Source organism: Mauremys mutica, chromosome 2 (genome assembly GCF_020497125.1).
Source record: "Mauremys mutica isolate MM-2020 ecotype Southern chromosome 2, ASM2049712v1, whole genome shotgun sequence".
NCBI lineage: Eukaryota > Metazoa > Chordata > Testudines > Geoemydidae > Mauremys > Mauremys mutica.
In genome coordinates, this window is record NC_059073.1 from 89,579,860 (window position 1) to 89,597,227 (window position 17,368).

General features: G+C 40.1%; 1 protein-coding gene across 1 annotated transcript in view; it reads right to left on the reverse strand.

Annotated features, from left to right (window-relative positions):
• Positions 1-17,368, reverse strand: part of LAMA1 (laminin subunit alpha 1) — a 144,977-nt gene that overhangs the window by 113,673 nt on the left and 13,936 nt on the right. The window contains exons 2-3 of the mRNA XM_045007964.1: positions 904-1,074; positions 451-563 (exon numbers count right to left, since the gene is read on the reverse strand). Of these exons, the coding sequence (XP_044863899.1) occupies positions 451-563; positions 904-1,074 (284 nt within the window). The remainder of the gene's footprint in view (positions 1-450; positions 564-903; positions 1,075-17,368) is intronic.

Sequence of the window (17,368 nt, forward strand, 5' to 3'; positions counted from 1 at the left end):
TCGTACTTACTGCAGATCAAAGGCTGCTTGTAACTGGATGCATACTGCACTCTGTTATCTTACAATAGCCTCTGAGCACTTTTTGGCTAGATCTTACACCAAAACATTTACTCCCTTTATTAAAATATTCCATGCTCATCAAGGGAGAGTATATGTTTTGGTAAACAGAAAATTTAATTCCCATTTCAACCTGATAGGACTACAATTTCAAACACTGTCAAAGTAATATGTTTTTAAACAACTGATTGACAAAACATGGTTGTTTAAATTAAATAGACTGATCCATCAGATCTTACCTTCATCTAAATTCTGTCATGACTGTATAGTACCTATTCATAATTAATTGCTAATTGTCTGGGTACCTAAAAACTATCAAGTACAGCTGCAATCATTTGATTAGGCTTATATCACATAGAAAATACATTCTTTTACACATCTGGTATTACTCACCTGTCTTAGATCCAGGGTGATGGTGACCCAATGGTATTCCCTCCCATTCTGAATGCTGGGACTTTGCCACCAGTTATTCGTACCATCTATAGCATTGGAGATAGGGTGCTGTTCTGTTTTTAAATAACAAAATAAGTCTCTTAAGAATAAATGTCATTATCTTATTTTTTTCTTAGTATTTTTAAGCTGCATGCTGTATATTTTTCTCCTCATAACAATCATCCATAAAGCGCATCTAGGGTGAAATTGACCCCTGTGCAGAAAGTCACTATTAAGCCCATCCTGAGAGCTTAAGTGGTACATAGGCCTCATGCTGGCACTCTGCACAAAGGTCAATTCCATCCACAACAATACAGACTAACATTAGTAAGTATTCCTGGTAGACATGTACCTTACACACAGTCCTGTGAAAGTGTGGAAAGGGACCAAAAAGATATAACATCATAAACTTGCCTTTGGGATTAGCACTGTTGTGGTCGCACACCCTGCACTGTGCATTGCGTAGAGGTCGGCCCGGCACATGTTCCACAAGTTTGCAGAACATCTCTGGTCCCTTCTCACCACAGGTGGCGTTGGTGTTGATATGAGCATGGCTAGCCAGATTTAAAATAGCAGGAAACAAACCTTAAAAAACAAAAATGAATACCAGTCATATAATAAGATGACTGATTAAAACAAAAAGTAATGGTTATTGCTGGATACACGTGTGATCATATAGGGTTTCATAGCAAATGTCTGCCTCCCCATGTATGTCCTAGAGCAGCACTTCTGAAACTGTGGGACGGGACCCCAAAGTGGGTTGCTGAAGCCCGAGCCCCACTGCCCGGGGCCAAAGCCTGAGGGATTCAGCCCCAGGCAGTAGGGCACAGGCTACAGGCCCCCTTCCTGGGGCTGCAGCCCTTGGGCTTCGGCTTTGACCCCTTCCCCGCCCAGGGCAGTGGGGCTCGGGCTTTGGCTCCCCCACCCAGGGCAGTGGGAATCAGATGGACTCAGGCTTGGGTCCCCCATCCTGGGGTCATGTAGTAATTTTTGTTGTCAGAAGGGGGTCACGATGCAATGAAATTTGAGAACCCCTGTCCTACAGAGTTTGGAAAATGGAAAAGATATGTTGAGAATAAGTTACCTTTATGAAATGACTTCTGCATTATCTTACAGATCTTGTAAGAGTGCAATAGCACTTTCATTCCATGTCATATCTGGATCATTACTGAAGAATAAAATAGTTATTTTTAAGGGCGGAAACTGAAACCTATTTTCACAGTGAAAACAAATGAAATCCAGGAGGCAAATTTAAAGTGCCTAGGAATGGAAGACTTACATAACTGGTACCCCATTTCTGTGGAAGGTGACCTTTAATTGGAATTCACAGATGCAGAAATACTAATGACTGGGACAATGTACTTTGAATCTCCAAGCTTCATTCATGCTCCTGTACATCCCCATAAAGATTGAATTTTAGGCCCTGGTTCTCTGCTCTTCTGCAGCCCTATAAAACATAAGGAGGATTCTTCTTTTGTTGCCTCCCACCTTCTGCAGTTTGTGGCACAGTAGTAGAATGGCATGTTTGGAAAGAGAGATGGTATTAGCTGGAATGCAGTGAGCTCTGGCTATTCTGGGCCCAAGAAATTGTAAATATTGATGAAATGGTAAATAATGGTTTAAGTTGTCACCATCTTGCTTCAAAACAGTACATTGATATGAATGGGGGCAGTATGCACCACTCATTTATTACTTCCACTCAGAACAAAGCCCCTGGACGAGTTGATTGCTTGAAATAAAGGGATAATTGTTAGTTTGAAGGCAATAGAGGATCATTAGCCATAATCCAACCACTAGAGGGGAACAGAGACCAACTCCATGCACAGCAAAACAGTTACCATCCCCAAATTAATAGCTAATGATTTTTTTTCTAATGAAATCTTAAACTCTACAGAAAACCAAGGGTCACGATAGTAGTGCTGGGATGGGAATGGGTGGCTAAATCTAACCTCTGTTGTTATAGCACTAATGCACAATTATCCTTGTAACAAGTGTGCTGTCCCTTTAAGGCAGGCTACAGTATCATGACCCTATTTCCAGTTCAGTGCAGAACCAAAGCATTTGGGGGTTTATAATTCCCAGAGGCAATGTAAATTGTATGAGAATTTGAGAATGAGAATAATAGGATCCTACAATGAACAATGCTGGGAAAAGGGCAGATATACAAATAAGCACCCTGCTCTGATAAGAACTAAGCGACCAGGTGGGGACTGAGATCTGCCATGAGCTTTTTTACTGAGAGACTAGGAAAGAGTTTGGAGTGCTAGGGAAATGGCTTGGGAAAACCTAGGGAGAGGGACTGGACATGCGGACAGATGGCTGGATATGATACCATGAGGAGGAGGTATTATTTTAGCAAGAACATGAAGGCCAGAAAGAGCTAACTCCTTAGAGGACAACGAAGGGGCTGTGGCAGAGTTAGAAAAGAGCACTGGGGAAGAAAAGTGGCAGAGATTTAGTGGCTTAACCTGATGCTATTTCATGGCTGAGGGCCCTAAGGCTGGAGTTTAGATGGTTTAACACCCCCTTTGGATTCTGAGGGGTATTGCTGTTGTACCCTAGTTGTGGGAAAAATAGATCGACCCTTGGGGGATGCCTATGACCTTGGAAAAAGACAGGGTGAAGGATTTGGACTCTTGTTAGACTGGAAGAGGTAGATTTTTGGTGCCGTTGGAGGGTTAAACTACACTCCAGCAAGAAGTAAACTGAAAAAGTAGCTACATCTGACAGAGAGAAGGTAAGTCACTGTTACAGCCCCTTAGTTCCTTTTAACTGTTTTCCAACTTTTCTCTATAAAATATATTCCAGCAAACTAAACTCACTTCAAAGTGATAATACCGTTTGTGATAATACTGTTTGTGTTTATCACGCTGAGATTTGCAAGTTGCTCCCTTTCCCCTGCAGACATTAAAGTCAGAAGTAACGTTGATAAAGAGAAACAATTCTGGAGTTCCAGGCTGTGTTTAAAGATTAAAAATGACTGGTTACAACTAAGACCCTGCTCCTGGCCCTGGCATATTAAAAGTGCCAGAAGCAATCGTATATTTACTGCTGTAGCAGAGAGGCTATTTCAGGCTGGTCCTGAAAGGATTTTTCTTCCCATTATAAAGAATTATGTTCATGATTATTTCAATAAAAATAATTCCAATTGTATTTCCAATAACATATGCCTTCTTTCATTAGTTTCTTAAGTTTCTATAGCACATACAAAGAAAGCTTTTAATAGCTGTGTTTTGGTTTTCTAAGGCAGAGCTAAATAGGACTACAATTTAACCAAAGTCTTTGTATGGTAATTACACTCCCATGAAAAGCCTGAAGGAAGGATTTTAGTTCAGTTTAAATCTTAACTTCAGCTCAAAATGTGGCAAAATCCTAATGTTCTGAAACACAATCTGAATAGTGCTCAGTGTGTTTTCAATTGTATTGTATTCAAAACATTAAAGAGGACAGGAGGGAGCGGAGCTATAAACTATAAATGCTGAATTAAGCACAGTCCTTATTTCTTGTTCTCATTAGATGTTTTAACTGGAAGCAGATGGGTATTTCTGTAACATTGAACATTTATTTCTGTCATTCTCGTTGATATCCTTGCATGCCATGTGCTGAATATGGTCCTGATTCTCCTCTCACTTACTCCGCTTTTACTCCTGAGTTACTGGTATGAGCATAAGAAGAATATGCCCTTCCTTTTATTTTTTTCCTGAGAAACATAGATGGAGCCTAAATGGAGGAGGTGAGAGGATTAGACAAATATTCCTCATTTACATCATTTTCCAGCAATCAGAAGTCTCTAGCATTCAATATTTGCTGTCAATCACTTAGGCTTCCCAATATCAGCCAGTCTTCATCAGCTTTCTGTCACCTCCAGGGTCATTCATTACACTGGCTACAATTACATGCGACACAGCCTACCCGCAATGACCTCCATCCACAGCTTAAATCCATGGATTTGTGCCAAGGAAAAAGGCACTAAAGAGATGTGTTGTATGAAAATGTCATTCCAAAACCTCAAGTCATATTAGGATTGAGTTCAAAAACTGTAGCAAAGCAGTTTTCAACTGAACCTCTTCCAGCCCTCCTCCCCGCTCCCCCCTTTCCTCCTAATCAAACATTTCACTGGCTTCAGATCCATAATTACACAGATAATGAAACTTGTGACAGTTGATCACATGGTGGATCTTTCGGAAGATACAAACAGAGTAATGGAGCTAAAGTTTCATTTAGCCTATGGATCCAGACTAAAACAAATGACTCGGGGTTTGATCCTGCAAGATGCTGAGCACTCGCAACTCCCAGTAGGCCAAATTAATCTCTGATTATCTTCAAGCCAATGAAGTTAAACTATAGATACATTTGGCCACTGGCAATTTGGTGGGAGTTGAAGGAGTTTAGGAATTGCTCCGTAGTGGGCAAGGTCAAGCCCTCCCTGAGTATAAATCCATCAAAACCAAATGAGTCTCATGGCTTTACAGTAGAATGTTCCCTTCTAAGTTAAAGTGTTCTTGTGCTACTCAGCGTGCTGAGTGCAAGGACTCTCTTCCACCCCCACACTTCCAAAAAAAAAAAAAAAAGATCAGTGAAATATGGCATTATTTACTGTCTTGGGGGCAGGGAGATGCTCCCAGAACTAGATGAGCCCAATAAAGGCAAAAGGGTAACTTTTCAGTCATATCACTCTACAGCATCTAAGGCACCATAAGATAACAGAGCATCTGGAGAAAGAGACTGTATTTCATAAAAGTAAACCAGTATGCATCTGTGTCTAGATTGTGTAAGACATTGATCTAACTTAACCTTTTCTCACTAAAATCCAGCACAATAGACTACATTAGATCTATCACATATATTCTCCTCAGGGAAGAAAGGAAGTTTCACATATGCAATTCTTGTTGTTTTATTCCTTAACTATTCGATTAGAGTCCATCACCATATCATTGACTTGTGTACATTTTGGAGGATGAATTTCCCAACTAAACAATTTAGATTGGTTCACTGAATTTCATTTGCTAAAATAATTAACCAGGGATTGTGTCTATTTCCCATTTGTAGACAAAGATCCCACAAAGAAATGAATATATTGATTTAATAATGCTGCCTGTTCTTTTTTTCCCCTTTCTGCTTTACAGCTGCAAGAGTGACAACTATGAGAAAGCAAAGAAGAAAGAGACCCTGTTGTTAACCTAAACAAGCATACATGCTTTTTCTGATCATTGTCCAGCCCTTTACATAACACAAATTTTGTCTTTAATTTGTTCTCCTCTGGTCACTCAGCTGCCCACTTGTCCAAAACAAGAGAGGTTCCCACAGTAAAACACTGTGCAGTATCAGGAAATGAACAGTGTTCAAAATACACCAATTTGACCTTGAATAAGATCTACACCTGGAACACTAAGTTAATACCAAACTGAAATGTACTTCTTACTCTTAAGTATTCAGAGCGTGGCAGTTTTGAAGCCTGCCACTCTAGTTTGTAATGACTTTGCCTTTGGTCATGCCCATCAATAAAAGTTAGCATAAGGAGGCTAAAGGAATAGGTGGCTGGTACCAAAATGATGTTACCGAGCAAGCAAAGAGAACTGTATGTCCCTAGTAGCAAGGATTGCAATCTGGATGTGGCAGAGCTTTTCACATTAACGCTTGAGCCATAAAAATGCTGGATGACTTGGCTGAATAACAGAGAAGAATTAAGAATCAAATACTTATCTCAGCGCACAGCCCAAGTGGTTTTCTTCAGGGACTAGAGGAAAGAAGGAATCCACCCACTCACCCGCAGATTGCTGTGTGGCAACACTGCCACAGGGCCTCAGTAAATGCACTTCCCTTCCACAGTGGAACATGGCCAACAAACCTGTGGATCAGCAAGTTCCCTCATGCTGCCCTTTCTTCTTCCTCACCCCTCTAAACCCTTGCCTGCTGTGGCACAGAAAGGACAGCTTCACAGTACTCGGGGGTTGTGGATCCCTTGAATGGGGTCACCAAATCTTGATCCCTTTTTTTCCTGCAGTGCCACCCCCATTCCACTACACCAATCAGGGTCACCACTGCACTGGGAATCCTTGCCCCTGAATCATTTCAGGGAATTGGCAGGAACACAACTGATGTCAGACAATCAGCGAGCTTTTTGCCTCTAGCACTATCAAAATGCCATGATCCACAGGATTACAAACTACAAATCATTTTAATATAGATATACACAGCCAACACCAAATTATTCAGGATTTGTATGCCTAGGAGCATAGGAATTGCCATATTGGATCAATGTACTGCTCCTGGCCCCAACAATGGCCAGTGCCAGATTATTCAGATGAAAGCACAAGAAACTCCACAGTGGGCATAATGGAATAAGTTACTAACCCCCAATGATCGGAGTTGACTTATTCCCTGAAGTATGAGGACTTAAATCTATTCCAATTTTTGTCTGTTTGTTTCTTTAATCCTTATGTGACTCTGGATGCCACAGGTGTCTCATGAGACTATTACTGAAGTGTCTGCAGTAACCTAGGACCAGGCAGAGAACTGAAAATGAGGAAACAACAGCACTTGGAGAGCATACAGCGGTCAGAAAGTGCCAGTGCCTGGATGCCTAATAAAACCTGAGCATCCAGGCAGTTTGGGCACCCATTAAGGAGATTATATTTTCAAAGAACATGCACCGCCCACACACTGCTTTGAAAATTTCCCTTGTTTTTTGAGCCACCAAATGGGGTCAACCAAATCGTGTGATAGTGCCCAAAGGAGGACCTTTTGAATGCTCCTCCAATTGTTTTATTGTTTCATGCGCCCAGGCTCAGCATCAATGACTAAGAGGTAGAGAAACAAAGCACAGCCTTGTCTTGTTCCTCTCCCTAGAACAAAAGGAGCTGAGCAATGCAGTAACAGCAAAGCCACTCAGTATTAACGTGAAACATGCTTTCATTCTAGCAAAGAGGAAACTCAAAAGTATTGAGACTCGACTAATACCTGCAGCCTCAGACACCCAGGATAGAAAATGATCTGTCTTACACAATTCAGTGCACTACAAGGTCTCGTTATAACCTTTCCTGTATGGAAGCACTGAGGAGAGAAGAAGAATGCCCAGAGAACAAACACTTACCCCTCTCCCCTCAGTGCACCCAGCTCAGGAGGCTGCTATATTTTAGGTTCGGAGCACAGGTTGAGCATGTATGCCTGGAACGAGGTAGGTATGGAGCATGGAAGGAGTGGTGAATGTACCTATTCTATGGGTGTAGCAAAGGGCACTCCTCACTGCGCTCCCCAGTACCCAGAAGGTATATTTATTAGGCTACTCAGGTAGTAGTACTCCACATTCCCCTTAAATCAGGAGCGCCTGGCCTGCGGGCCATACATGGCCCACCAGAGCAGTTCATAAGGCTCACGTGTCAGCACAATATACTAACAGCCGATTCATTAGCATTTTGTCATCATGTTTTCATCATTTTAATTTACACAAATGGGTAAATAGCCAATACTATACACAGAAACCACCCATCTGAATACATACAAAACAAGCTGAACTTCAAATATAAGTCAATACAGGTAACTTTAAATCTTATTAAAATATGTAGAATGTTTGACCTCCCACAAGGTTGTTCTTAGGTTTATGGGGCCCTCCTGTGTAATAAGGTTGGGCACCACTGCCTTAAATGAAACCCCTTTGTCACAAGTCCCAATAGAGTAACAATTGTATAGATATTACCGATCAGAAAATGCTGATTCATCAAAATATTCCAAGGGGAACATACCAATTTTGACAAAATTCCAATGGAAGTCAGGCAGATGTCCCTGGGGAGCAGTTTCCCACCTGGCCAGATGGAGGGTCATTCTATACAAAATTGTGCAGCTTTTTTCCCCATTCCACTGAGGAACAAAAAAGTTCAAAATTTCAGCAGTTTTCGCAGAATGAAAAATCCCCATTCCCTCTCAGCTCACAGCGCAAGACACAATGAACGTATTGGTTTTATTTGATTTAAGGGAATGTAGCCCTTTCGACGGATGGTTGTAATTTCACATTTTAATTGATAAGTTTAATTTACAAAATTGAAACAAATAAGAAAAAACATCGTGTTTTTTTTTAATGTTGCTGTTTTATTCATTGTGTTGCGAGATAGCCAGGACAAAAAGGCTGTGTCTCAAAGACCCCCCGCACTTCAAGAGGAGACTGCCATTCAGTTGCCTGTGCATACAGCCACACAGAAAGGGGGCTTAACTGAGCAGTGTATAAAGCCTACGTTATACTCAGAGTCAGCGTTGTTTTAAAGCTCTCTTTAGACCCAAGAAGCAAGAATGGGTCCAAGCCTGCTGCTGCCGAGAGAAAAACAAGGCTAACGAAGAGGATTGTGAGCCCTGGAATTCCAAATTTCAGTTTCACCTGCCTCCCCTTGCTGGCAAAACAGCATAACTCCATAGACCCTTATAGGCCCAAACTTGTCTAGGAAACCGCATCTATTGTATATGTTTAATACTGCCACCTGTCATCATAGTATCTGAGTGCCTTCCACATACAAAGTACTCATCTCAGATAGACTTGTAACTTGTGCACCATTTTGCATAAAATGTATGACCATACTATTAATTATTGTTTCATGTTACAAGCAGTTTCTTTCCAGGTAGGCAGGACCCAGATCCACAAGGTAAGTTTGCAAATATATTATATGGCTCAGTTACTGTAACACTAGAGTTTTTGCTCTGACCCTTTGTTTCAGTAGTTGTTCTGAGCCTCAAGCAATCCATATCAATGCTATCAAATGTGTGTGGAAACCAAAGTTCAGAGTTCTTCAAGCTATTTGGGGAAAAAACTTGTTTGAGCAATTCAGAGCTTTCAGTGATGGCTTTATTTTGGTAAAATGAGATGCATGGCTGCTATCTTTTTCTTTTACTGGAAACAGACCTTCTTAAGACACCAGGGGCCACAGGGTGTATTCTGTTTCTGTGTATTCTGTTTCTAAGGTTCTGAATCCCCTACTCCAACTTTCATCCTTTCTTCCTAAAAAAAAAAAAAAAAAGCTAACCCTAGGAAATTAAAACATAACTTTAAAGTTAAAGCTAAAATCACACTAAATCAGGAAAAGCCAATTTTTTTCTATAATTTTATATTATATTATTTTTTGTTCCTGTTATTTTTTTATCTACATGTACAGCAACATTGTACAAACATATTCAGAAGAGGTAGTCAATTATTTTTTGTCAAGGTCCAAATTTCTTGGTCAAAGGTATAGTCAAGGTCCAGTCTCCAGAGAAAATAATAATAAAAAACAACAATAATGATAATAAGTAAATGAAAAGATTTCAGGGTCCGTTCAAAAGCGTCTGGCAGCCTGAATTTGGCCCATGGTCCACCTATTGACTACTCCTGGTGTCACATACAGGTTTGCAAGATGGCCAAGTTAACATGGCTGCTGAAACCTTAATCTTTGCATTTCCAGACTGTGTGATTTTAAACTGTACAGCCTTAATAGTGCATCAGTTGCATTTTTAAAATAATACCGGTAATTGATCCATCAGATCTATTAAAAACAGAAACAAACTACCGAACTAAAACATATCTAACATCTGAAGAGGCAAAATGCAGTATCCAGTAGTGAGACTAATTTTCTACCTAATTTTCAATAGCATAGACAAAATAAGCAACAAATGTATTGTAAATGAACTGATGTCCAATAATCCCAAAGAAATGAGATTGCCAGAAATGATCCTACTCATGTAATTCAAAGAATTGTCCAGGGGTTAGGACATTAACCTGGGATTTGAGTGATCAGCTGCAATTCCCTGCTCTGCTACAGACTTCCTGTGTGCCTTTGGACAACTCTCTCTGTCCTTATCTCTGAAATGGGAATACTAGTAGTTCCCTGATCCTTAGTCCGTTCACGTCTCCGAGTGGAGTTCCTCTGGGCGGCGTCCGCTGGCTCCCTTGATGCCTTCGAGGCGCAGTGGGCGCTGTCCAGGGTTCTCTGCTCGGTGTCCCCGTCAGGCTCCCTTCTTATGACCCTTTGACCGCACTCCTGTCCCTGTTCTTTTATTAGTTGTCCCCCGCAATTAGTGGGTTTCTGAGGTCCTGTGGAACCTCCCCTTAGGCTGGGGGGGGGAATCCATTAGCATGGGGCGGGCTTTGCCCGCCCCGTTTCCCAGAAACCCAATAGATACCTCACAGATGTATTGTGAGGATAAATATATTAAGTTTTCAGAGTCTATGGTAATGGGGACCATTTAAGTCATAGATAGCTCCTTTCAAAACAGGGTTAATTGATATGAGGCCTCTGTCCTGTATTCCAGGAAAGCTTGAGTAGTTTAGGGAAGAAAAAACCTATTCATCCCAGAATTAGAAAACAAAGAACTTCTGGGACATGAATTCAACAATTATCTGAAGTCAGCCATGAATTAGATCAAGAGAATGACATCATATTTTCTGGACTGTATATCAACACATACAATAAAGATTCAAAGCAGATCTTTGCCAGGAATTTTACTGATTCATACTGTAGGGCAGCCAGTTGATTCCTTTCTCCTTCCCCACAACTGTTTTGGCCTTTCTGTGCTGTCAGTAACAAAGAGAGAATTTGCAAATGAATAAAGCAAATGTGACTTGGAACAACATAAGGAACTGATATCAGCAGTAACAATGGGCCTTTTTTACAGATTCAGTTTTCAGAAGCACAAAAATACATGAAGGGGTCTAATTTCATTCACAAATTAGTGTTCTGAAAATGTAAAACAGTCAGCAATTTATAGCAAAGACGCGACGTTCAAGTTGTTCACCAGCAATAGATCTTTCATTTATTGAAAACATTTACACAGAATACACAGTGTCAGTTGTTCCTGAGACTTTCAAGCACTGGAGGAAAACAAAGGATTATAAAGGGCAAAAAGCAATAAAATGTTAAAGACCATTAAAATGTATAAAATGTGGAATAGTATTATACTTCACAAGCTGAGGTCACATTCCTTATACAATTCTCAAAGACAGTTTTCCAAAGTTTTCCAAAGTACAGCTCTTAGCTTTAATTGTTCTTCCTTGCTCCAATTTCTAACTTACTGGGTTCAAGAGATGTATAGAACCTATGAGTCTTGGGGCTAGATTCCCCTATTGTAGCTAGTAAAATTATATCATTTATTCCAGCTGTGACATAGTGTCCCGAGATCTTTTTTATTGAATAGTTTCTTCATAGTTAAGGGCCCAATTTTGTAACATTTATTCATGTGAGTAATCCTTACTCAGAGGTGTGAAGCTTTGCAGAACTGCCTCTTGGAATAGTGAAAATCACAGAAATTTGGTAATTGTAACAGCAGACAATTGCAAAAAAACAATCCTCTGTACTTTTTCTATAGAAATACAAAGCAAGAGCTTCATGTTACAACGTGTGGTCTACCTTATTCTCCATTTTGTACAGTCACTGCTGAAACATTTGCCTCAAAGGTGGCTTTGACCCATTTTCAAACAATGATATTCACACTGTGCTTAAAACAGCAAGTAACCAATTATATTCAACCAGTTTAATAAAAAGTAATAGCCTTGACATGACACAAGTTAACTGCTCTGCCGTAACATTACAGCTAACTGAATCTCCACTAGATCAAAAGAAATAGGGTGACCACACATTCCATTTTGGCCAGAACAGTTCCACTTTTAAGCCCTGTCCTGTACATCTCAACTTTTTTGGCAAAAATGGGCATTTGTCCCATTTGCTCCTGCCAACTGATCATCAGCCCAGCAGTGCTCAGGCTGTCACCCCAGGTAGCGTGGGGCTCAGGCAGGCAGCCCCAGCCCCGGTAAGAATGGGGGTGAGGGGTCCTTGACGGGTGGGCTCGGGCCAGCCCTATGCAGGCTGGGCGTGCGCTCAAGCAAGCAGCGATGCCAGGTGACTCAAGCCAGCCCCACGCAGTGTCCCATTTTTACTTTGGGAAATATGGTCACCCTAAACAGAGACAGCCCCACAGAGGCTCAGATAAGGGGTTGATTTTAGTACATGGTACAGTTTTTAAAACTTTATTTTATATATAAAATAAAACCCCCAAACCAGGCCATGACCTTCCCCCAAAGATGGCTCCATTGTTCCAATGTAGTTCTTTCTAATATAATAGAACAGAACTGGCTGGTATAATGTCAGTTGACCCAAGTTAGTTGTAAACAGAGTTAGTTTCCATTCAGACCCTGGCTGGATGCTTTTTAGTACGTTCTGCAGTCAGCTTTATGGTTCTCAGATTTGTAAACGCTTTTGCAGGTTGCATTTTAATAATCTGATAGGCATTTCAAAGGGAACTACAGAAAATTCACCACATTAGTTATGCCAAAAACACTTTAATTTGAATTCTGCAATCTGCTAGAATACCAACAAATCTCAGAAGACCTAGGTCTATCCTTCCTTCTTCCACAGTTCCAATGTAAGTGACAAAAGGCATTTTTTGCCAAAAATGTCCCACTGTTGCTACCACCAGTTCAGTTCCATCCTTGGCAGCAACAATGTAGACAAGACATTAGCAGCTACTGGTGTTATCTAGACATGCTCTGAACTGGGTTAGACGACATGCTGATTAATGCCACAGTGTTTGAAAATGCATTTGAAAGCAATTGAACGTTGCAACTAACAGAGAAAAAGTTTTATCTCAAATTCAAGCTGAAAATAGAAAGTGAAGCTAGCAACAATGTTGTTTGCTCAAGAATGATCCTAGTCAGCTTTACTATTCCCTTCCCCTCCTCCCCCATTTATATATGGTTCATGAAGGTTAAGCTTTTTCTCTGAATTCAAGGCAATAGTTGTGCCTTTCACAACAGCCTTCTTTCAAACTCTCAAACACCAGTCAACTATTTCAAAGTTTGTTATATTCTAAGACTACAGAAAAAAGTAAGTTTGTCCAAAACACTGTGAAATTCTTTTAAACAAGTCAGTGGGCTAAAAAGTGCACTTGACATAACAAATGAAAGAAAATTAATGGAAAATAATAGATTACATTAATTAAGCTTTAATTGTTTATTGTTGAATAAACAATTAAAGCTTAATTAATGTAAGAGGAGGAGAACCTTGCATAGAGTTCCTCCTCTTACTAAAGGCAAACAACCTGTTCTTCCCTGGTGTAAAATGCTAACATTATATGAGCATTTCTTCCCCTACTATATCCAAAGCAGAAAACAATAGAACGTGACCTTGTTTTTAAGGTGGAAAATAGTTTTATTCCATTGGGGTGAGACTGTACCCCAAAAATCCATGCATGGGAGTCAACACTTCAGGTGTGACTCCTGCTTAGCTCCCGCTGCCACACTATCCTCCTCACGTTCGAACCCCATACAAGATGTTGAGATCTGCAGGGGGCGAAACATGGGCCCTGTCTGTCTGGGGGTTGGCAGTGGTGAGCAGCCCCCATCCCCACTCTGGATTTTTTGGGATTCCCCAGGAAAGGTCTTATAGCCTGAGGCTATAGTGCCTTCCTTGCTGAGCACCCCTCCACCTCAAAACCCCAGTTAGGGGTGCTGTTCCCTTGCCAGGGAGTAGAGAAGGCTGCCAGAGGGGCAGGAAAGAAAGTCCTGACATCTCGTTGATTCCCCAGGATCTGCACAGATTCTTGGGGAGCCTACAAATGTGGGGGCAAGGGCAAACCTCATCCTCATGATTGAATGCCCAGGGAAGAATGTCATGGGTAGATCCTTGCATAGAGGTCCTCCTCTTTAGTTCCCTCCCACAGGATTTATTGCAGGAAGGGGAGACCCAGCACTTCAAAATTAAGGGAAAATAGCCTAATCTATTCTTTTTGCCTCTAACTTTCTGTCATCTGTTATATGAAATGTGCTTTCTCCCCGCCCTTGCCTTGTTTAGATTCATATAAACATTTGAACTTGGGACCTCAGCACAAACATCTACCACTAGAGGTATAAGGCTTTCCCAATGCAGTGTGTGCCACTGCTTTGACAGCAGCTTAGGCCCAGGTTTTTAGAAAAATGACCAAACAATTTTCAGGGATGGAATCAAGAAAGAGGAAAAAGCAGAATTTTTAACAATGTATAGCTCTGCCTTGAACAGACAAACCAAAATGCATCTGTAGCCTCGGGGCTTTGTTCCTGCCAAATTTCAAAGGCTTGATCAAACAGCAGTGAAAGTATTAAGAGCTTCTAAAAAAAAAAAGCTGCAAGAATTTTTTATGATGGGAACTGTTAGACAACTTAAATATTGGAGCTGCTACCAGTGCCAGCTCCCTTTATAATCTTAAAGAAGAATTTGCAGATGTGCATAGTAGGAGGTACAGTGAACATATTACAAAGTAAATGGTTGGGCAATAAGGCAGACATGGGAACGGGGAAGAAAAGATAAATCTGGAGAATGACTTATTCTCTGATGAAATCTTAGACCAAGAAATTGATGATTCTATTGGTGATAAACAAACATTTCAGATATGTAAATCAATTATACATATCAAAGTCCAATTTGAAGTCTAGCTTTTAAATGGGAATACAGCTAGGGCTTTTTAAAATAAATGCTATGAATGTACTTTAAATGACAAATTACATTCAAACCCTCTAATAAGACTTTGTGGCCTCCTTAATTGTCTTTCTAGCCAGGATACTCAGACACTGAACAAGATGGCTCAGATACTACACTGATGGGTTCCATGCAAAAATTAGATAGTCAGTGTTCCTCCCTCTAGTTTATTCATATGGGAATTGATCCAATGCCCATTGAAGTCAAGGGAAAACTTTCATTGGTTACTATCTCAGTATCATCCATATCCCTCTTTCTCCCAATAATCATACTGCATCAACAGCATTCCAGCACAGAGGCAAGTCTGGGTGTTAACAAGTAGTTCAGATTCTTTTCTGGACTTGTTCTATTATTGACCACAAATTGCTCCAACTGTAAATCTAATTTTGGAAAAGTCTGTTAGCAAGCCACTAAAATGTAGGGAAGGCACATTTGGTGCTATTTTTTGTAATAAAATCAGCGCATCTGAGAAGAGCTATATAAGGTACTCAGTGATTAGCAATTAGAAATTAATTATTTAAAAGAAACCCTTTAAATACCTTTTTGGAGGCATAACAATTCAGTAACACGCTAAAGGGAAATATGCAGAGGAAAGAAACAAGAACAAAAAGTCAGCATTTAAGCAAAATCAGAGAATCTGATTGGATGTAAAAGTTAGCTAATTTGTAGGTATATTTTTAAGCAGCTGTCATGCATTTATAAAGTATCATTTCAGTATTCTGTCCCTCAAACAACTCTTAAGTCATTTCTTGTAAGTATTGATTCTTAGACCATGAGCACTGTTCAAGAATCTGCCTGGAAATGGTTTCTCTGTCACAGCATTTAAGCCAAAGTAGAAGAGCCAAAGGTTGACAGACAGGCAACTTGTCAGGGAACAACAAACCTGCTAGACCATGAAATTAGTTTTTGCTTGTTCACCAGTAGCTTTTTCCACATGCTTAGGAGCCTATATCTTTTTACAACAGCACTAGCTTTTTTTCCCCCTGAAGTCACCTTAAACTCCAGAACATGTTTCACTACAGAACTACTAGTAAATATGATATCTGGCTACTAAAACATTTTACTGAATGGTTTGTCAGTTTCTCCTTACATTCTGTATGTGAAGGGGTCTTACCTAACAATTCATTACCACTGAATTATGAGACTCTGGACAATAGAAAACTTACTGACCATATTGCCAGACCTGTTTAAGGCCAGCTTTTTTAAACTTGGATGCCAGAAACTTAGGCACCTAAATAATTAGGCCTCTAGAAAAGCAGCCCAACTTTCAGAGGTGCTAAGCATTTACATCCCATGCCTAGCACACAAGTTTGAAAATATTGGCATTAGGATTTTTGTTAAGTATAAATACATTGAAAGTTTAGAGGATCACCCACAGAGACTCTCTATGCTTACTGCTCTGGGGTAGGCATGATTTCCCCTGCCCAACACATTGTCTATTGATCTTCAACACAAGGGGCAACAGTCTTCTCTGTACCTGAAAATCCTGTCTGCTTGTACCTGTTTCTACTGAAGTCAATGCAAAACTCTCTCTCTATGCCTGATTCTGCAAACACAGTGAAATAAGGACCACAAAGACTTGAAAACAAGAGTTTCAACAAGAATTTTAAAGGTTTAAAGTAGTAATTTCCAACCTCTCCTGTATTGTGACTCCAAAAAAAAAAATCAGGATACCTCCTCTTTTTTATCCATAAGGAACGGGAAGGCATTTGTAACCCCCAAACCTATTGGCATCTCCCTGGGAGGAGAACCCATGGCTGACAAAAAGTGATAGTACTTCAGAGGGATCATAAAACATGTAATGTTGCTTTTTATCAGACTGATGTAAACAAGTTATTAAACAGTCATATGTAACAATGTAAATGCATCTTTTGTGTACACAATATTTTGAACTTTTCTAATTTCAACTTACTACTTTTGAGAACATTACACTAATCAGTATAAATTAAATTTCAGTTTTAAAATAAGTGGAAAATCTCATAACAATCAATAACTGTTTCAAGTGGTAGTGTCTCTGCATGACACTATAGAATTATAAGTCGTTTTGTAGATCAGTGTATTTTTAAACATGTTCTCTACAGATGAACAAGAAATATAAGTTTTCCTTCAAGCAGCAACAAATCTGTATCAGCATGAGACAGAGGGCAAGAGAATCAGTGGGTATAAATGGGCACAGCTACTCTGATGTAAATGAAGCTACAATGAATGACATCAGCTCAGGATCATGCCTGGAGAACTGTAAAATAAAATAAACTAGTATATGCCATCACTGCATCATTCCCTTACCTTTGATGTCAAAATCTCCCCTCTTAGAAAGAAGCTATTAATTGGGCAAAAATAGAGAGTAGGACACCACAAATCATGCCCGTGAATTGTTTTTTGAAGGTACCAGTTAGCATATATATTACACATAGCCT